Here is a 22081-nt window from a genome sequence, read left to right on the forward strand (position 1 = left end):
GTTAACACATACCTAAATGCTCCTGACCAGCAAACTGCTAAAACATCTGCTTTTACAGAGGTGCATGTGCTTCCTGATGATCAGTTAAGTAGATTTAATAAGCAGCCCCCAGATGGTATCCTCTTATTTCCTGTGTAAGTGTGTATTTATTTTTTAATACACTGTTTTTCCCCAATAACTGCAAATAATATTATATGACTAGTTATCGGGTTGAATTTCACTGTAAATACAGTATCTGTGGTGGTTACAATTATGTCATGAACGAGTGCATTTTACAAATTAAGAGGTGCTATCACAAGTTTTGTTTATAAGGAAGCAGACAGCTGGAGGTGGGGTGTTGGAGCGAGAAGGCGGAACATGCAGCCAGTAGCAGCATGCTGCAGGAAGGAATGAGCAGTGCAGGTAGTCGTGGAGGAACCACAGGGAAGAAAGGAGAAGTTGGCAGTTTGGTTAGATGTGATCAAACATGATTGGATGCTTGGATCACATGATCATTTCCCGATGTTTAATCACTGTACAGACTTGTAGGAAAGGAGAGAAAAAAAGTCCTGCTTACTTTTAAGGACACATCCTCACACCAGCAACAGCAAGCAACTATTTACTGTTTTATTGCATTTATGATATTTATATGTATTTGCTTGCTTGTTGTTCACCTCAAATGAGTAAACATTTCTCAAATTAGCACAAAAGCTTAATTATCTGTCCTCATATTGCCTGGTGAGCAACTGGTCTCAGCTGTTGGACAGCGAGCATGCCTTCTCATTCCTCAGTCTCATGTGGACTGTGTGGGATGTGCGATGGGTGTTAATTTTGTTACCGACACATAACACCCCTTTTTGAGACATGCCAGAGTTAATGACGGGCTATGCGAGACTGTTTGTTTTACGCATTTCTGTGCAGGAGGACATGTTTTGACATCTGCATCTGCTCATTTTAGCCCAGGTGTGCACCACATGTACGCTCAGGTGTGTTCTAGTTGGTCTATTTTAGTGGAAATGCCTCCTACTCTTTTCATATTTAACCTTGAAACAGGAAGGCCAGATTGAATGAGTCACTAGGAAGTGACTTGCCTGGAAAGTGGAGCGATGAAGTGCAGTTGTGTAGGTGTAGGTGTGTTGAGTTGAAGTGGATGACAAGCTGGTTAAATTCCCACACGTTTCCTTCATTTCAACAGCTGCGCTTCAGATCTTAAATTCCACAACAGAAGCTCCCGCAGATCGGAGAATCCGATTTATTTGCTGTTTTGATGTCGTTTTTTCATTTTCAGCTCCGACCTCTACTGTTTATGTCTCTTTTAAAAATTTTCAGTCCCTCTCATCCTCTCCTCTTTCAGAGATGCTTGTTTTGGCTGTAACAGATTGGCCGGCCCCCTCAGCCGTCCCCTGGCTGCCAGTGTCTGGGCTGCTTGTGTTGGTGTGGGTCAGTAGCTGCAGGCTGTTTGTCGACTGCACTGGGAGACGGAGAGGTGTGGGGGTGGATGTCAGGAGGACAGCAGACAGTTGTTCCAGGCCCGGGTTCTCTCTTCTTCTAAGCTCTTCACTTCGCTGCTACTGTAGCTCTTCATCGCTCTTCACTTCGCCACCGGCTCTAAACGCCCTCCCCTCGTGGTCAAAATCCGCCCTTGATGATAACGCCCACACACTCCTCTTACGTCCAGCTCTTCTTTTTTTGTTCGTCCTCACTCCAATCGTGCCCCTCATTGCCTTCAGCATTCTTTACCTCCTCGCCTTTTTATTTCTCCACAGCAGCTACTGTGTCCACTGCTTCTGCTGCTGTTTTCTGCCCAGCTCAGACAGTCCTTCCTGCAGACAATGATATGGGGTTAATCAGACTAACAGTTGTCCCTGTGGACTCACGCCGGTTACTCTCTCCCCATGGCTCGGTCATTGCATGGCAACAGGCAGCTGGTAGACTCACCAATCCCACCTCACCTCGTGTTTCCGGCCGAACACACACGCCATCTGTGGTGGTTTGCATTAACCATGGTGTAAATAAAGAACACTAATAAAATTGCCTTAGAATGTATATGTCGTTGTACTACATAAAGGACCAATGTAGCTGAGACATAACTGAAATTCCTTCTTGGTTGCGTGCCATCTGGCAGGCTCCAGAATAATGTGCGGTTATGAGGAAAATATATTTATTTAATTACGTCCGCACGTCTGCAAATGCTTCATTAATGTATTGCTCCGCGTGTCTGCTGGTTAGCATTAAAGCCCTGTCTTTACCTTTATACATTTTATCCCTTTTTATCACAGTTGGGGCTGGATGCAGGAGGCGGGTATATGTTGAAATACATGCTTGGTGTCTTGTTTTTCTGAGACTTGGTAACTTCAGTTTACTTTCCACTCCACAGACAACCACTTTCTACTTCTCGTAGACTCTTTTACACATGAACTGCCTCGGCTTAATTGCACGAGTAAAGAAGCTGCTGTGGAGAAGGTGATGGGTATTGGAGTCATTTATGGATTACTAAACAAGACTACTGTGCACAGCCTGCACACAGCCCTGGACTAAACTTCTGTATTGGCTGACATTTAGCTTTTTACATTTTACTTTAATGAAATGAATGAATGAATCAAAGGATGCTGAGATACATAGAATCACTCTGAATGGATACAAAACTACTTATGAGAGATAAAGATGTGCAAAAGTACTACACACAGGAATGAGAAAGATGACAGAGCGCTCAAAGATCACTGCAAACAGGCACAAAGAGACAGCCTAGAAATGCTAAATTGTCAAGAAGCTCAAAACACAGCTGCTCCTTTCTAGTAAAGGTGAAAGGCCTACTGTCTGATAATCACTTCATGACTGTACAATATTAAGAGCTGAATGCTGATTTTATTTCATGTGAAGGGTATTTTTAAGTTTTTGCCATCTATTTATAAATAAAATAAGAGCCTCTCTTTGCTCTCTTTAAAACTGCGCCCCACTGTACAAAAGTAACCATCACTCTTAACTCAAGGGCATGTTAGTCTTTAATAAAAATTACACTAACTAAACATCAGGTTGTGTGTAATTAAAGCTCTAGTCTCGTATTGATGTTTTTTAAATAATTACCCCGTGTGATGTGAAGGCACACAGGAGGTGCTTTCATTTGACTCATCGCTGGGTTTCTTTTAACCTGATTGTCCCGCTGTGCAGAAAATATCCGTTTATATATAGATAATACATTTAGGGACTCAAACACATTAGTTTGATGAAACGAAGCACAGATTAGTTACACCATGTATTTCCAAGTGAAGCGAGCTATGCTTGTTCTTCATTTATGGTCTCCTTGGTTGAAACCTATTTAGAGATTTGGACAACATGATTACAGTCCTGATGAAAGAGACCGTATTCATGTATACCAGTCCAAGCTTTATATAAAAGATTGGCGAAGCCACCATGATGTCAACTACAAATATCTGGATTTTTAAGCCTCAGCGTTGTCATTTTGGCCATCACCAGGTTTTGGTTTTGGGTTTTTTTAGGCTGGAATCAAAGGTGACCGTATATGGACAAGAGAGTGGAGTGTTAATTTATCGACTAACTTGTGCCACACAGGGGCATGCATGTCTGCTATGTAGTGCTTAGTAACTCATAAAAACCACCAATTTCATAGTCTGTACCACACAGCAGATCATTTCACTAATAGTCTTCAAAAGGCAGCAAAGAGTCAAGAGGTCCAGTTAAGCAGATTAGCTGAGGTGAAGGCTAGCAGACAGCAGTCAGCTACAGCACCTTGTATTGGCACATCTACCAACTGAAGAGGCCACACCCCTATTTTTAAGTCTTAGCACATTTTAAACAGATACAACTCTGCTTATAAAGTGGAAAACAATCAATAGAGGACAACACCTTTTTTTGCTAATCTGGTCCCAGGTCTTTGCGCTAAGCCCGAAGAGTTCTGCTTTAAGGTCACATTATAATCAGAGAAGCAGTCTAACGCATGATATTTCCCCTCTGTGCCACCACCCATCTTTCCTTTAGGACTCTGATGGCCCTCCCAAACCAGAAGCCATTCACCCTCCAGTGTTTTCAGCCCTGCGCCAGTCCAGAGTGGTGTCATCCACGTCTGAGGAGGAAGAAGCCCTCACAGAGAAGTTCCTCAAGATCAACTGCAAGTACATCACTGATGGCAAGGTGAGCTATGAATATAAAGAGCAGTGCATCCATTTAAAAGTGTTCACAACTTCACAATTGCTGACAGCAAAAGTATAAGTAGGAAGCGAGAGGTCTGAAGTGGGTGTGCTGGCGAGAAGTTAAATTTGCAAGCTGCCAGATGCAGGAGGTCAGTACTTCAGAAAGAAAATAGCAGAAGATGTCAAAAGTATCAGACGAGTTTAAAGAAAATGATGTTCAGTGAAGTTGTTGTTAATCACCACCATTGTATAGTTACTCAGTGCAAGGGTCAAGTGCTTTTTTTAAGAGTTCAAGCCAACAATTGAGAATTATACAAGAACTAAGCAAAGAAAATATCAAATCCTTCCCTTGAACATACCAGAATCAAATAAATGTGCAATTCTGTCTGTGAGTCATTGTGTCCATTTTAATATTCTTTTGCTCTTCTAGTTGCTTTTGCTGTGCCCTTCTTAACAACCTCAGCAACATCAGAGTCATTACACCAAAATGTGTTTGCATTTACTTACATTTTCCCTGGTTGTTTCCATTATGATTATTATTATTATTGTTATTATTTCCAACATAAAAAAACAGATGAATTGTAATAAAAGCACATAAAAAAGTATAGAAAATACTGATGATGTGGGCACATGTGTGGGCAGATATGAATAACCCTGTGGAGCAGCACATTAGGCCAAGTGTCTCTCCTGCTCACTGTAGTTTAATTCAGCTGATAATGGCTAATGTTGCTCAGAAGGTCTATAAGCAGGGAGTTTGCGGCTCCTTGAAGGGCTGTAAACTGTGTTCTCTAAATTCAAGCTCTTAAAAGGTCTCCAGTACGGTTAAATAGTGTGTTTATGTCTTCTTTGTCTTCTGGGGCCGGGATTACGAAGCAAGTTCCACATACCCAGAATATCTTTTCATTATCTGTGCTCACTTACCCCTAACATCAGCAATCAGGCTAAGCAGCCACATGCAAGGTTGTTATCAAGAGAGAAAACTGCAACATTAGAAAAATATAAAGAGGTTAAACACACGACACAGGCTAAATGCTTAAGAGACATTTGAGTGGAAAAGTGCAAGCCACTATTTAAGGCTATTTAAAGCTAGGAAGAAAAGCTGACAACACTGAAGATCTGACTATGATTACAACTGACTATTCTGTCAATTATTGTGTTTTATACTGTGTAAGACAGCCTTTCGGTATTCACCTGCATCTCTGGTGGTTTTAAAATGTGTAAAAAAAAAAGTGCATTCAACATGATCAAGGTTTAGCTGTTCTCTTTTAGGTTTATATCACTGTATGAAGGCTTATAGGGCAAAAACGCTTTAACATTGCATCAGGGAAAAGCATAAAACTTGTTGACAGTCTCTAGAAACTATAGAGGGGTCTTCCAGGTCAGGTGATGATTGGTCAGCAGGTGGTACCTTTGTAAAACGTGATTGGGTATGCAGGTATGCAGCACCGTGGCTCATCTAGAAGTAACGTTACTAAAGCCCAAATCCTGCCTCACATTCCAGGCCCCTGCTCTAAATGTGATGGAGGCAAATTTAATTAGTGTTTGCAGTTCTTCTGACTAAATTGAGCTGTGATATTAGTGTGAATAAAAACAACTGAACAGCAGGGAAGAAAAATTTCACCTTTAAGAACACCCACACCCCCTGGTCAGTAGTATGAAATACACACAGCCTGTCACACACACACAGATCCATTGTATCGAACTGCAGCTGATTCACTCCCAGGTACCAAATGAAAGCACTGAAGTGGTCAGCGCTGGCAGTCAATAATTCTACTTGATTTAGGACATTTGTGGTCTAAAATGGATTCGGCCTCTGGTTGTTTGTATTGCAGAGTGCTTTTTGATTATCTTTCATGCTGGATAACATGCTAAGTGCTTCCTTTGATGTATAAAAAAAGGGTGTGATGGATCTCCTCACCCACCCCTCTTTTTTCCCTTTATTTTCTGTGTTGCTTTCAGGGCGCAGTTAGTGGGGTGTTGCTGGTGACGCCCAACAACATTATGTTCGACCCTCACCGCATGGACCCCCTGGTACAGGCCCACGGGTGCGAGGAGTACGGCATCATGTGTCCCCTGGAGGAGGTGCAGTCTGCTGCCATCTGCAAGGAGATCACTGACCCCAAGATCAGAGAGACCGTCCCTGAGTAAGAGAAAACACAGACGTACAGTATGCGCAGGCTGTGCTGTACTAGAAGCTGACTTGTGGACTACAGATGTCATTATTTAAAGCATATGCAGCCATAAATGCCTCTAACTCTGATTTCCTCCTACATAAATCCCTGTTCATTTACTCTGAGTTAATATCTTCCACGCGTCCGTCTCTTACTTTCACCCTGACAGAAATGCAGCAGCCTCGCTGTAATCAATGTTTTTTCCTCTGCTGCACCCATAGTCAGATTGCATCAGCAGCCAACCGACAGTTTAATTCCTTTCCCCTACACGCCAAAATAAAAAGGAAACGGCAATTACAGCGGGGTTAATGAAGTGTGCCTTTGCCCTCCTACATTGTGATTGCTCACCTCTCAGTGCAGGGAGGAAGCAGCCACTTCAAATGATTCACTTGTGTTTCCTCCCACAGATTAATCTGTTTTGGGTTTTTTTCTTTACTTTGGTTGTTTAGTGTTGCTGAAGTTAAGTGATAAATATTTTGCAGCGTTATGAGCCCTGATGAGCTATTCTCCCACCCTGAACACCACGCTTCCTCTGGTGGTAGCAGGGTCCGGGCAAAGCTGTATTTAGTTGGTTGATTGTTGCCCGTGGAGCAGTTATAATGCTGGCAAATGGCTGGTTTTTCTGCCAGACCCAGCTGTTTCTCAGCTGTGGCCTGTCGCCTCTGTCTCCTCTCCCTCTGCCCCTCTCTACTACACAGCTGAGCAACAAGTGCCTGCAGGATGGGTTTCTGCACACTGTGCTGGTTACGCTGCACACAAGTGTTTCTTGTTTGCGCTTGACCTCTCCAAAAAGGAGACACAGAACTTTTTTTTTATTTGTACCAATTTATTTATTCAGGATATGGCTAATGATTAACCAAGGGTCTCTTTGGGAATTTTCATGACACAAATATGGTGAACAAAATCAGTTTAATGATGGGAGATCGCATCATAATTTACTATCCAGTTGAGTTCAATCTCATTCATTAGTACATTACAACCTATAACAACAAGAGCAGTTATAGGAAACCTGTTGCTGAATTTACTAATATGGTGTGTGAATATTAGATTTCAGTGAGATTTTATTTGGGAAACACATCAAATTGTAGATTCACTTTAAGTAATCGTTGATCAAGAAGTGGCTAAAGGACACAAACTTTAGAAACACTGACCAAAAAGACGCAGCAGAAGTTGACATTCCTTAGCCTGGGTCTCCAAAACACTTGAAATGCCACCCGTATTTCAAACGTAATGGCCCCAGTCTGTCAAACAGGATTTGTGTAAAGATTTGATCCCTCTGTGGATTGCATGCTGAACTTTGTGATGTTCTGCTTAATGTTTCTAGCGACCTGGAGCCCCTGCCTGCAGAGAGACATCCGTCACAGCAGAAGGAACCAGACCAGCGCCTGAAGGAGCCCGGGACCAATGACAGCGGCAGCACAGCCCCACGCAGCACAGAGGGCTCGTTCTCCGAAGACGTCTTCACCGAGACAGAGCTGTCCCCCATTCGGGAGGAGGAGCAGGCATCCAGTGAGGATCTGCGCTTAGACAAATCGTCTGGCGCTTCCACAGAGTCTGTGCAAACCATCACCCAGGTGGAGGCTGCCAGCTCCCAGACCGCAGGCAGTGCCCGTGGCTCGGCCAGCCAGCCGGAAGAACCTACTGTGTCGAAAGCAGAGAACAATCCATCAGAAACTGCCACAGAGAACGATAACCAGTTCCCAATGGGATCCAAGCAACACAGCGTAGAGAAGCCACCAAGCACACCCACTACCACCAATAACACCACCACCAGCAGCACCACTAGCCAGGCCCAGGGTCCCAGCAGCAGCAACTCTCGCCCAGGGTCCCAAAGCTCAGCCACCACTGGTGCCACAGAAACCACCTCTGTCTCAGCCAGTCCACAGGTGGATGCCAACCAGGGTGCAGATGCCTCCCAAACAGACACTATGCAACAAGGCAAGGAGGAGAAGGAGGATGCAGAACAGACGCAAAGGGACGGTGTGCAGAACTCTGCAGAGGGTAAACACACATGCTGACTTACAGTCAGGAAACGAATCATTTCTACCTGAGGCTGCAGCTGCAAGACATTTCAGACCATGAATCTGGCCTCATGTTGTCTTTTAGCTGCACCTCTGCATCCACGTTTTTTTAACACTATCAAAGTGAGTTTGTCTGCTCAATACCTGCCTCTGAATCGCTTCTCTCGTGTTAGTTCCTGATAACCTTTCCGTTTCTGCTCTGCCTCACTGCTAGTAATTGGAATATAAAGACGAAGGGAAATGGCATCGTCTCTGCTGGTATCAGCTTGGTGGAGCTTTCCAGGCTTTATGGGGCTTTATTCAGCTCTTTGATCTCTGGCTTTGGTGGTCCGGGCCACTCCTCCTTGGCGATAAGCTAAAGCCTATCAAACGGCACAATGCCACAAACACACCTGCCCCCTCAAAGGGGAAACACAGTGACGATTAAACCCCAACATCAAAACACCTTCTGAGATGGCATTCACAGAGGCGTTATTCATTTTCACCTCCTTCTCTAGTTTTTCTTTCACATTCATTTAGACAAACTCCACAAGGAGGAATCAATATGATTATGTTCAGTGGCATGATAAAAGCATAATACAATAGGTTACTAATGTTCTGACAATGTCAAACATCAAAAATACCTTTTGGTAACTTATAAAAAGCATCTGTCAAAAAGAAAAAAAAAAAAAGCTTTAATGATACTTGCAATTTTATACATTTTCTTAAGTTTAGGTTTTCATATTTTGTAAGTAGCTAGTGCCATAACTGAGCTAAAATTCCAGGGCCATTGTTCCCTACATTCAAGTCTCCCCACACCAAACAAAATATCTCTTTCTGTGGCCACAAATGCCAGAGAAATAATAAAGTGCAACACAAAACAGCCTTGAAGAAGTGAAATACGTAACATTCCTACCCACTTAGTTTTTCCAATGCTGCATGACCTTCCAGGCAGCCGCTGCTTTCCATTTGTTTCATTATGGTATCCTCGCCTTCAAAAGCAAACAAAATGTTGCTTTTATTTAACGTTATTGTCTAGAGTGCGGGCAGCTCAACAGGAGCCACTGTAATGCAACAACTCACGACTACACATCATTGTTTTTAAAGCGTCTGCGCTGGCTTATGCTTTCGCTTTCGAGTTCAATTTTGAGACAGCTTGCAAATGTAGTGCTCGACTTTCTGTAACTTTTTATAAAGGAAGCTGAGGGTTCACTGTGATGGATTACCTTGCTGCAGCAATATGTCAGTCGGGAAATACATTAAGCGCTCAAGAGATCCTCGGAAAAAATCATCTGTGATTTGGAAAATGGATTGTAAAATGTAGACAATTATCAGTTGAAAAACTGCAGCAGCAGTCTCGTTATCCGACAGTGGCCTCGAGTCTGTCTCTATCACTGACTCACATGTGTCCACATAACCCACTCTGGCTGAACACGTACTTGTGATTCCGAGCAGATTTCTCTCCCCGAGAGGAAGGCGGACGAGACAGTGGGAGAAAGATTTACCATTTTCTCCCTGGCAATTATTGTCGCACACAGAGCTGAGCTGCAGAAGCAGTTCTAATTCCCGGGCATCTCAGCAGGGCTGCCCTTTTATTCTGTGTGCATTAGCACAGCCCACACAAGTGACAGCAGCGGCTACCAAAACAAGCAGATTCAAATCAAATTAATGCATTTGAAAAATGTATCTTTATTTTCTGTCATCATTTCCCAGTTACATACTGTCCGATCGGGAGCACGTACCATATGACTGCCGTGGTGATATTACACTGGCCCTTTTCATTGGGCTAGCAGGGCTGTGGCCTCATAATAGGCCAATGATAATGCACCATGAGCAGAAGCCCAGTGTCACTATCAATTATAGTGTGCCACTCTATTTATTTCTGTCATCTGCTATGTTTCTGCCACAAAATCACTAATGCCAGCTGAAGTAACCAGTAAATAAAAGACAGAAAACTAGGTCACATAAATAAGGCCATTAATAAAAAGAGTGTGCGACTTTGTTAGGCAGCTGTATTTTGTTGTAAGATGTCATTGGATACAGAATATTTAACTAAGCCTAACTGACCTGACTCTAACTCTTGCTAACACATTTCTTTTCAGCTTGATCCATTTAAAACTCAAGTAAAGAATGAGAGCTAGGGTAGAATAAACAGTCATTTAGCCACGCTAAGATATGTATGCTATGACCATGTGATCAATCCCTTGTCCAGGTACAGGGTCGGCTGAGAGGCGGAAGCATCGTTCTCACAAGTTCTTGTGTCTGCGAGTGGGGAAGCCTATGAAGAAGACATTTGTTTCCAACGCCAGCGCCTCCATGCAGCAGTACGCCCAGCTGGGAAAGAAGCATGAGTACTGGTTCGCTGTGCCGCAGGAAAGGTCAGTATCTCTGCTACACCTCCTGCTACTGCTTAGCACAGTGTGTTTCAGTGCAAGTTTATGAGGTTTATAGTAATCAAAATAACAGGTTTTAAAACCGTACAGCTAATACTGAAGTATCTGAGATAGAAACAATGTAAAGTGAGCCTTTATGATCCTTTTATATCCCTAACAAACAACAATAGCTAAGCCACCTAACCTCCACTGCCTTTAATATTTGAAACCAATCAAACATGCTTTCAGTGTCAGATCCAACTCCCACTGTGGCTTGTGCCCGTTTCCCTTTGCCGCCTGTGCTAGACAGCAAGATGATTTATTATTTATTCACTCTGCAGGGAAACGCAGGGGCACACACGTGACTGATTGTCTTATTTCTTTCCAAAAGCCCATGATTTGTGTTCTCAGAATACCCATGAATGTGTTCATGAACTTTTCCTGACCCGAAATCTGTAATGTTTCACGTCAGCTGAAAATAGCCTCGGCTTGTTGATGAGTTTTTCCAAGATCAGTGTGGATGTACAGTTCCTGCCAAGTCAGCAGTAGTCGTAATTACATTAGAGCGGTTCACACTGAAAGGCGACATATCACAAGAAACTGTGTGCTTCCAGTCCAATTCCTTGTAATTGGTTTATTTGGCGTGTTAATCCCAATTGAACTAATAGTTTCATTTAATAAGTCAATTTTCTTTAAAATGTAAAAAAAAGGGTCATTTTTTTGACAGACTGGACTGCAGAGTCGCTGGTTTGTGGATACTTTAGGACTCCTTTTAAAAGTAAGGAGACAAAAATGCTGCACAGAGCTACTTCTGCTCTTAGTATTTTTCTATAGTTTTACTGCAGCATCGTGGCACTCATCCAGGCTGCTAATCACATTTGAGTCAGATAAACAGGCCTGTCTCTTTTATTTAGTCATGGTACCATAATCATGGCCTCATCATGCAATGTGTTGAGTGTCTTGAGTGCAGAAACTTCCCTGCCATCATTGTTCGTTCTGAACTTGTAAAATCTTGCCCGTTAAAGCCCTGTTTTGTTTTGTTTTTTTAATGCTTAGCTACACTATTCCCCACCTGATAGCAACAAGTTTGCTGTGATGCTCGTTACTTTCATGATTAATCGCCCAGGGATATGGCAGATTCAAAGCTAGTATTAAAATACATGCCACTTACTAATTTTTGAAACCAGGCTAAGGTGTTGCTGTGTTCTTCATTAACAACAATAGCTGCCAACTGTGCTTTTCATTATACGCTGCTAGTCTCTTTGTAGTTTGACCCAGATGTGCTGCGACCTGGATGATGTGTCTTTAAGTGTTTTTGCATAGCTGTTGGTAGAAAAGGAGGGTACTGAATGAACCATACACAACTATAGCACTGAATAGAGCCCAACAGCGTGTCTCTGTCACAGCTCTTTCTCTATACCAACCCGAGCAGTGCACAACAAAGGCTGTGTCCTGTTTTTGTTTGCAACTTCTTCATGTGTTATTTGATATTTTCAGTTGTTTGCATGGTTGACATCGAGCGATTTCCTCTTCTGTCTCCAACATGAGAGGGGAGGGGGCACAATGGTTGCCACATTGTTGAGAGACTGACCACTGATGTCTCTACTTAAAGCTGCTCTGTCTATGTAGAGTGGACGAGTGTCACTGCATGTAAAGTGAAAGATGAAAAACTTTGCAACTTCTGCAGGTTCTCTTATCTTTTTGATTTGTTTTGCTTTCCTTTATTTTGGCACGTGTAACTTTAGTCTTTTGGTTCAATCATATGGCTTACATTGATCTCTTAAAAAAGCACCCCACCCACTCCGATAAATCTGCTCCATACTACCTGCCCTACATGGTAGAATGGCAAAGACACCAACTAACCGGATTCTTAGCAGCTAAGAATCCAGTCGTCTTCTCCAAGAGATGGTGGCCACTTAAAAAAAAAAAAGGACGTCAGATAAGTTCTAGTGTAGCACGGTTCCCATAATATGAAAGTAAGTAGCTGTTAGCAAACACATTTGCCATATAGGATAATAATATGTGAATGTTGTGTTGACTGTCTCTTGCAGGTCAGACCACCTGTATGTATTCTTCATGCAGTGGAGCCCAGACATGTACGGTGAGGGGGTCGGAGGGATGGGACAGGAGCCTGGCTTTAGGGTTGTCAAGAAGAATGAGGTGAAGGAAACAAATGAGCATGAGCCCATCACCGATCTCAACGTCAAGGAGTGGGAGGTAAGGTCAACACAGCTAAAACAGTTTCTTCACTTTACTAAAAGTGCACATGTTGTGTTGTCATGAGCCAAGCGGACATGGATTAAGTGAGTTCTCCACTGTGCTTTAATCCATATCCTGTGAAGCAAACGATCGTATGTGTTAAAATTGCTCTTTATTGTTATATATGTTAAATTAAATGTTAAATAACATTAATTTGCTTTCATTATGCAATGCATAGTGTAAACGTAATGTGTGCTACCATTTGAGATGTGTACTTGTTGAGCCTCAGTTTTGTATTCTGCTTCTATATTTTGCACCTCTGGGTACCACTGCACATTTCTTGGTTTAACTGTAAATTTTTTTGTGTCTGTTTTCTATCACGTGTAAATTCTTCAAGACGTGTGAACACTTGCTTTGCTTGGAATTGCGCTTCTCTGAACTTCCAACCAAAGTGTTTTGCATGTTTGTGTAATTGTTGATTCTTCTCCGTCGCTGTATTGTAGCTTCACCACATGTTGTGTGACTGTCACTCCTGTTTGTCAGCCTTTCACAATGTCTTTTGCTGAATGGCAAAAACACCATTATGAGTTGCTCGTGCTGTTTGAGTTGTTAAAAGTCCCCCCCAATCAAAAAAAAAAGTGGCACAGATGTTAGTCCTTCCTTCTTTGCAAAACTTGCTATTCATAGTGTCTTTAGTCTAGATTTACAGAAGTGATAGTAGAAAGTGCAGAGGAGAGGGCTGTTAGCCTCTGCAGAGTGAATGAGATTTGGTCAAATGAGACTTCAGACAGCCCTGTGGATAATGAAAGGATGAATTCATTGTGTGAAGAATTTGATACATGGGGGTACATTTAACTTTGAATGTAAATAAATGATGTAGGAAACAAAGTGGACTGATTTGTTTCTCCCTGGGCTTCTGGCAAACAGAGGCTACACGATCCATTACAGAATCAGTAAATAGGAACCTGAGCAATGTCTTTTTCACAGCGCGATGTTATGGATATTCAACTAGTAGTTTTGTGTTTGTTTTTAATGCAAGACTGACAAAACAGACTTTTAAAGCAGCTTTACATTTAATTGTATTTGTTTTAGTTAAATATATCTTTTTTAACTTTATAATATATGTAATACACTTTAATGTTTTCTTTTTGTTATCACTCAGAAATCTTTAAAATATACAAGTGTATACCTCCTGAAATATTGCTGTACTGTATCTTTAAATTTTGTCAGTTAGGGGATGGCATCATCGTTTTTTATCCAATAGGAAACCGGGTCTCCTCCCAACCCGTGTTGTTATTGGATGTTAGCAGTGTCACACAACTCACACGGAGTAGAGACCCCTTTGGGGGGAAAAGTGTTTCTATTTTAGTCAAGCGGGCTGTCAGGCTCAATACCAACTCGGGGCTACACTGGGAAAACTTAAGGGATCACTAATATGACTTTCCAGCTTTAACCTCGCCCAGTTCGACAGGAAATGTTTTCTAGGAGGGTGAAGGAGCAAGAGAAACAGCTGACCCCTAAGTACACCTGTGTATGTCGCTTACTTCATGTTTTCTGTCTACACCATTGTATATCCCTGCTTTCTGTTATTGTTGTTATTATTATTAGCATGCCGCTAAGTCGCTAGCAAGGCTAACTAGCCTGCTAGCCCTTTAGCTTGACCCGGGGCAGTTTAGTGACTGGTGTTTAACAAAGTGGCTACTATGTGACCACTGTTTGGCAGTCAGGACAGAGCTCATATCCGTTGTCTGTCTCTTTTGGCCAGCGAGGATGTGCGCTGCTCTGTACGGGGTGCGAAAGTTTCCAGACCCAGGTGACATATGGAGGATCCAGCTCTGTAGTCATACCCCTGTTTATTTAAAGTTACGCTATTTGACTTTTTCCCTCAGTTTCATAAACCGTACTTCTGCCTTTCATTTAGCCACTTGTTTTATCACACTGGTAAAATTCAATCACTGACCTGTCTTTTTTTTTTTTTTTTTAAATTATTGTTTCCTCTGACATTGATCGCTCCAGGTCATCATTTCAGTCACGTCTGAGTCTGCCGCAGCCCCTCCAAGCTAACGTGCTACTAGCTTGCCCGTTTTCAGGTTCAGTCTTACCAAAGTGCCCTTAGCTGCAGGTGAAGGTTAGCGGAGATGCATTTTTTATGAGGGCTGTCTTTTACCACTCCTGCTGCATTATTGAGACTTGTATAAAGGTAGCCTCTTACTAAAAAGTTATTTACACTTGTAGCAACGAGGTGACTAGAAGATTATCTAAGCTGTGTGAAAAATTAATGAAAAGAGGCTCTCACGGTGTTCATGATTGTAAGAGAGATCTCTGAGAGTGTTTAGATGACTGTTTGTTTGTGATCTCACACACGAGTCTCTTCCCTCTGCTGAGACATAGTGGATTATTGGAGGCTGCAGCTGTCTGTTGGGTGGAACTTTGTTGGAATGAAGCCATGCTTAGTAGGTCACTGTGTTGTGTTGGTCTGTCTGAGTTGTAGTTTGGTGGATTGTGATTTCCAGCAAACCGTGTTGCAGCAGTCAGACCACAGCTGTTTCTGTTGTTATCACTGTATGTTCACACATCCAAAATCTAGTGTAACTTCTAAGGAGCCCTCTCACTCCTGCTCTGTCTCAGTCTCTCTCTTGCTTGTGCTTTCCTTTCCAGTGTAGCGATGTTTGGTTCAAGTTAATACTTAATATAACCAAATCAATCTAGTAGGAAAGTTTTATTGATTACGTTACACAAACATGCAAAACGACTGAGTGCTCTGAAAGACTCCAACCCCTTCTCTTTTACCCAAAGTAAACATTTTGTTAAGTTTGTTTATTCAAAGCTCAAACACAAACCTTCTTGGAACAGAGGAGTGTACATTGAGCGCACACTGACTTCCAAAACTCAACTTTTTTTCTCCCCATGGTCAGCATTAGAAGTGGCAGAGTTTTATGTTCCACCTGTTCCTGTTTTTGTACTACCAGGTAGTGTCTTTGACGGAGTACCACCGTCGGATCGATGCGCTAAACAGCGAAGATCTGCGCTCGCTCTGCAAACGACTCCAGGTGCCCTGACCAAACCCCGTCTGCCCCCTCTTTCTTCACTCTGCCCAAATCTGCTGCACCAACACGGTCTATTTTAGACTCCCCACTGAAGCTTTACTTGCTGCTGCTGCTGCTGCTGCTATTCCTGTTCCTGATGCCCCTGTTGCTTTAAATAAACATAAATGTAGTACTTTCAGCTCACATATTCTCTTCAAAGCTTGTTAGTTAGTCTTCATTCCACTAGATCAGTCTGGTAGATCAGTGTCGCTAGCTCTATATGGATATGTAGATTGTATACAGGAAACACACAGATGGGGTTTTATTGTAGAACTTTTTTCGAAAATACAAATTGCCTGTACTACTCAAATGAGCTGAATGTAAAGAGCGCAGCCTGCCTTAGGACTAATCGAGAGACATTGAAGGACTGCAGAACAAAGAGATGGCGAATTGGAAAGAGGGTTGAAGTAAGACTCCCCTGACAGGATGAATGATGTTCTCTGAGGACAATGCAGGCAGGCCTCATTTGAATGGGGACCGAAACATGATAGCATCCCAGTCATCAGTGGCGAAGTGCTCCACAATCAGCCTCTGTTATTGAGAAAGATAAATAACCCAAACAGTCGGCTGGTCAGAGAAAATGTCAAACATAGGAGTGCAAATTATTCATTGGGTCGATTTCCTATTCACTTAGCATTCTCTTCTCCCAGACAGTGTCTCTGCAATGCTTCTCCCACTTGTGCCAAACTGATCCTAGTCATCTGGCATCAGAGAGTGGCAGGAAGATATTCAGCTGTCATCATCACATTGTTGGATTATCAGTGTGTTGCTAGCAAACACTGCATTTGTAATTTTGGCAGGACAACGGCTACAATGAAAAGCCCCCAAATGGAGGAAAAAATGTACATTTTGTTAGTGAGATTGAGTTATAGTTAAAAAGCTATTTTTCCCCATCTTTCCTCTATCGCCCAGCCTGTTTAGCTGAACTTGTTATGCTTTGTGGAGTTGGTTATCTAGTTCTACGTTGTTGTCTTTTTTTAATACTTTCCTGTCCAATTTTTTTGTAGCCTCAGCAGATCACAGATGTCTGTTGGAAGTTAGTAGACAGCCTGACTAGTAAAGCCGGTCATGTCATTGCCCTTTTACGAAAAGTAGCAACTGGAAGACCGTAGCTATTTTGAACGCATCCAGTATCAGAGCTCTTTGGAAGTGCAGCTCGTCTTGTCAGTGCATCTCTAACAAGTATTTGTGCTTGTAGATTACCACCAAGGAAGAGGTGAACTCTAAACATGGCGCGGTCAAAACTGAGCTGGAGCCCGACACGTTCAAACCCAACCTCAGAGAACCCAGCGAACTCCTGGAGGCCAACCAGATAGAGAAAGTAAGTGCTGCTGCAGAAAATCTCATCTCATGCAACTTGACGGTATTCTAAACTTAATATTTTTCCAACAACAATCCAAAACTAAGAGCACATGCCTGTTCCTCTTTTGTTATCCGGGTAGCCTGTTCCTTTGTTATAATGAACATTGATGCTGTCTTTTATTCCATGTTAGTGTTACCTGTGCAATTGTTACTGTAAATACACAGGCGTGTCAACTGATGAAAATAGTCCCACTGTCTAGTGTATGTTGAAAGTGAATATAATAGATTCCCTGTTTTCATTATAACCCAGTAGGCTTGGCAGTAAGCTTTTTAGTTTTTGTTTTTACAGATACAAAATGGAAACCACAGAATATTTAGAAATTTCTTATGATTTGATAATGATTAGCATTAAATGTTTTTGTTTTTGTTTGTTTTTTTTCTTCATCTTAGTCTTTAAATCTCTGTGAGACGCCTGTGTGTTGTGTCAGGCTGGAAATCTGACATGTAAAAAACTGAGGATTTGTTTTACTTTCAAAATGTCGTAGCACCCAAACAAATTAAGTCATCAGTTCATAGAGCTACCTTGCAGTCTTGATTTCCAACTGTGTGTTTGGGAAAAGGATTCATTCACTGCTTGAATAAGTTTAGTAGCATTTGTTAGGTGGGTAGGTGGATACACTGAGCAGAAGCAACAGCACCGACAAACAAATCGCCTGATTTTTGTCAAGTGCTTATTTTCAGTGACCAACATTTGTACGATATCCCTGTTACAATGTTTATGATGTCATCCATTCAAAGCTTTGTCAGTTAGTGGAAAACTAAACACTAACACGAAAGCCTTAAAATATACCTTTGGGTGTCAGCTACTGCTGCTTTGACTTCTTTTGTAGATTAGCTTTCTTTCCACCCTGGACATTAGTAACATAAACTTGCAATTGTTGTTTCTCTAAATATCATATAGAGATGAGAATCTAAAAAATAATTGTTGGATCCACAGTAGATGAGGTTTTCTTAACTCTAGCTAAAATGCTAAAGCTAAAATTTAGGTAACCAGTAAAAATGAGCAGGTGACCAGCTGGTGACTGGCTTTAATATATATTGTCAGTACAGGTCCAGACTCCTAGTGCAGGTGATAAGAATTTTAACATAAAAGTTATTGTGAGGATTTAGCAGTGAAATCTCATTAGTTTTGACTGGTTATAACCTGGCCATTCCTCAGGTTAATGTTACATTCCTTCCATGAAAAACGCTGATTTAATAAATGTTATCAGTATCATAGTATTGATTAAGCTGTAAAGTACGTGTGTAAAGTTTCATGGCGGTCTAACTTACAAATTGTGATCTCAGGACGACAGCCACTTGAAAATCAGGACGCTTTACATTAGGCGCTGAAACATGAACTGGATAGTTTGCTCATTCAAAGCAGGAATCAACATGTTCTCTTTTATTTATTGTGTTCCGGATGATTTCAGGTAGATTTGGTTTGTTAATCCTGCCAACGCAAAGAGTTAGAAATAAGCGGTGACAAAGATGAAAGAGAAATGCATGAAACAGACATCCAAGTCACCAACCTTTCATGTTGTTGTTAGGTGTACTGTGTGCCTTGCAGGCACTGCAAGTTAACACACACCCAGAGCTCCAAATTAGTCCCACTTGGCTTATTAACCAATAGAGTGCCAATATGCAAGCTTTCTTTAATCACCCTGCGGACAGAGCTCGGGGCTCAGGCCTGGCTCAAAGCAGTGCAGAGGTGAGCTGAGTCAGGCCTCGCCTAATCGTGGCTTCATTCCCAGCCTGCTGATTATGACTGCTGCAGCTCCACCACTGGAGCAAGTGCTGATCCAACAAGAAAAATGCCAAAAGGGACTGAGGAATTGTTTGAGCGTGAACAGAACATTTAAAGGTCCTTGTTCTGTATAGCAGTAAAAAGTTGTCACTTTAATTCCATGTTTTAGTCAGTGTCTGTTTTATCTGTCCATTAAAATGAGACATAAGTTGTACCGCTCCTCCGGCGCCTTGTCGGCATTATCTCCCCATACACCACAGCCGCCGTTAATCCTCGAGTCAGTCAGCAGCAGGGCAGCGTGCTCTCTCAGGGTCTGCTGGGCCTCTCTTTCTCTTGAGACTGCTCTCACTGTTTTCAGCCCTGTTACTCCTCCTTAAACGCCAGAGAGTGTTAAAAGGTCACCGCAGATGTAATTGAGCGTTGGTGGCTGTGGCCTTTCTGTGTTTCATTTTCTTTCTTTCATTTTTTTCCCTTCCTTTTTCATCTCTGTATTTTTAAATTTATTTTCCCCGCACACAGCTTGCCAGGAATCTCCCTCCGCGGACCATCGGGTACCCATGGACGCTGGTCTTTGGCACTGCAAAGCACGGCATGAGCATTAAGACGCTGTACAGATCCATGCAGGCCCAGGACACCCCGGTGCTCCTGGTCATTAAAGACAGCGACGGCCAGGTACGCGCCCAAATTTAAGAAGCTAACCACAGTGGCACATTGTTATGGTACTGATCACCTTTTTGTTGTTGTCATTTTGTTTTTTTTAATAACTTCAGGTGTTTGGTGCGCTGGCATCCGAGCCCTTTAAGGTCAGCGATGGCTTTTATGGCACCGGAGAGACCTTCCTCTTCACCTTTAATCCAGAGTTTGAGGTATAACATTTTGTCACTGTTAGATTTTGTAACTTTTTTGCACTTCTGAATGAATATTCTTCTCCAATAATGGAGGAGTGAGGAGAACTAATGTTTGCATTTGCTCATAGCGACACACCCTGCAGTTCTCCCCACCTCTGCAGAGCTTTCAGCAGCTTGTTTTAGCTCTCTGGCCACCAGCTTTACTGCTTTGGTTCTCTGTAACTTCACTCCCAGTTTTAGCAGGCAGCTGTTTTTGGTGCAAAAGCCCTGTTAAAACCCAGTGTACACTCCCTGTTCAGCACCAGTCAGTCAGCAAGTAGTTGGTGAACAGAAAGAAGCATTTAGCAGCTAAGGAGCCAAATATTTCCCTCATGAGTTGGCAAAGACCTAGAAGGAGAATGGTTGTGTTATATATGGGAAGTGGCTGTAAAAACCACTCCAAAGGACCGCTCAGGCATGTTTGCCTGCTGTGTATATAGGAGACTTAGCACGGTGGGTATTTAACCTTTATATGCTTTTGTGTTGTGTTTAAAGCTTTGTGAGACAAATTATTTCATACATCAGCAGCAGACACAGAATTAAATATGATGTATATGCTGTATAAGTGTTTTTTAGTTTACATTTTCTCTTTCTCTCTTATATCATCACTGAATATGTCATACAGTATCTTCTAATATGTGCTCTGTTGTATCATGGGCAGGTGTACAAGTGGACCGGTGACAACATGTTCTTTATCAAAGGGGATATGGACTCCTTAGCTTTTGGTGGAGGAAGGTGAGCCAGAAATCTACAGACCACTGGTGCAACATATTTGTCATAATTAAATATGACAGCATGTCAAATTTAAATTCAGATTGACATAAAGTAGACACAAGCCTGCTGATGTCCAGAAATGTGGACTGCATTAGAAGAATGGTGTTATTAAGATATTTGCACTTTTGCGGAGCTCATAAGATCACATGCAGATATAAAACGTTCTTTTGTTTTGATTAAAATAATTGATGTCATGGTGACGATCAGTAATATAAGTTGTATTTGTATATGTATGTGCCATTTGTTAGCTATCACACTGAGTAGTTGGTACTTTGCCCAGTACACTTACACCTGCAAGTTAAAAGCATAAATTGAGATAAAACGCAGGCTTTTTACTGCTGATCCTGAAATGGCTTGAAGTTGTCTAATGTATTTTCTTCTTTCTTCTGTAGTGGGGAGTTTGGCCTGTGGCTGGACGGAGACCTTTACCACGGCAGGAGCCACTCCTGTAAAACATTTGGGAACCCTATGCTCTCAAAAAAAGAGGATTTTTATGTACAGGACATAGAGATTTGGGCTTTTGAATAATCAAACCGTGCAACACAGGGGGGAAAAACAAGTCCTGGAACAGGGCAAAAAAAAAAAAAAGTGAGTAGGAGTCCTATAGAACAATGGCAACGTCCCAAACCTAACTGCACATCACCAGGGCTCCCCAGGCTGGAAGCCAGCTATTGGATGCTTGTTGTGCGTTACTACTGCAGTTATTACAGAGCTTTTTCTCTTCTTTCTTTTTCTTTTTTGTTTTTTCTTTGTGAAAAATGACCTTTGTGTGTATCTTGTTACAGCCTTGTGCAGCATCTTTGCAGAGTAGGGGGAAGTGAATAAAGTGTCGCTAATATGAGGCTGTATGTGAGGAATGACGGGAGGGAATCGGGGCGGGGATGACTGAAGAGGACCGTCGGAGCTCCTCTCCATTCAGAGGTGGTGAAGATGATGGTGGCTAAGGTTTGGGACTGCTGCAAGAAGAGAGAGGTGCCCCACATTGTGCATTAGACCTTTACGGAACCTCAAGGAGTCCCCCACCCCCCTGCACCCTATCAGACCCCCGAAAATCTCCTTGGTTCGGTAGGACGTTACTCACTGTGCTCTCAGTTTTGACAAAGGGAGACAAAGTTAGGAGAGACGCAACCTGAACACATTCCATTCCTCTTGGCGATGGCGGACTGTCAACAGTACAAGTGGTGATTTGTGGTAAACACGCGCATACAAAACACATCAGCAGCAGGATACGATGACACTCGACTCAGAGAAGGGAGAATATTTGCTGTGTGTGTGTAGTTTTTTGGGGCGGGGTAGTGTTTTCACAGTACAGTACAGTTTTTGGTTGTCCTCTGAGGCTAAACTTATAGAGTATCGTGTATTGTAGTCCTCCTGTTG

General features: G+C 42.3%; 1 protein-coding gene across 6 annotated transcripts in view; it reads left to right on the top strand.

The window, feature by feature from the left end:
- The window catches only part of oxr1a (oxidation resistance 1a), a 186668-nt gene extending 165405 nt beyond the window's left edge, over positions 1-21263 (top strand). For 4 of the 6 annotated variants that reach the window (XM_080896643.1, XM_080896642.1, XM_080896644.1 and 1 more), the window contains 11 exons: positions 3976-4128; positions 6087-6271; positions 7623-8299; positions 10511-10676; positions 12722-12887; positions 15839-15919; positions 17154-17276; positions 19563-19715; positions 19814-19909; positions 20592-20665; positions 21097-21263. In XM_080896643.1, coding sequence (XP_080752769.1) covers positions 3976-4128; positions 6087-6271; positions 7623-8299; positions 10511-10676; positions 12722-12887; positions 15839-15919; positions 17154-17276; positions 19563-19715; positions 19814-19909; positions 20592-20665; positions 21097-21232 — 2010 coding nt within the window. In that variant the 3' untranslated portion in view covers positions 21233-21263. Of the gene's footprint in view, positions 1-3975; positions 4129-6086; positions 6272-7622; positions 8300-10510; positions 10677-12721; positions 12888-12919; positions 14401-15838; positions 15920-17153; positions 17277-19562; positions 19716-19813; positions 19910-20591; positions 20666-21096 lie in introns of those variants that run through there. The other 2 variants (XM_080896645.1, XM_080896647.1) reach the window with 2 other exon arrangements.
- The last annotated feature ends 818 nt before the right edge of the window (positions 21264-22081 follow it).

Source organism: Rhamphochromis sp. 'chilingali', assembly GCF_963969265.1.
Source record: "Rhamphochromis sp. 'chilingali' genome assembly, chromosome: 11".
NCBI classification, from domain to species: domain Eukaryota; kingdom Metazoa; phylum Chordata; class Actinopteri; order Cichliformes; family Cichlidae; genus Rhamphochromis; species Rhamphochromis sp. 'chilingali'.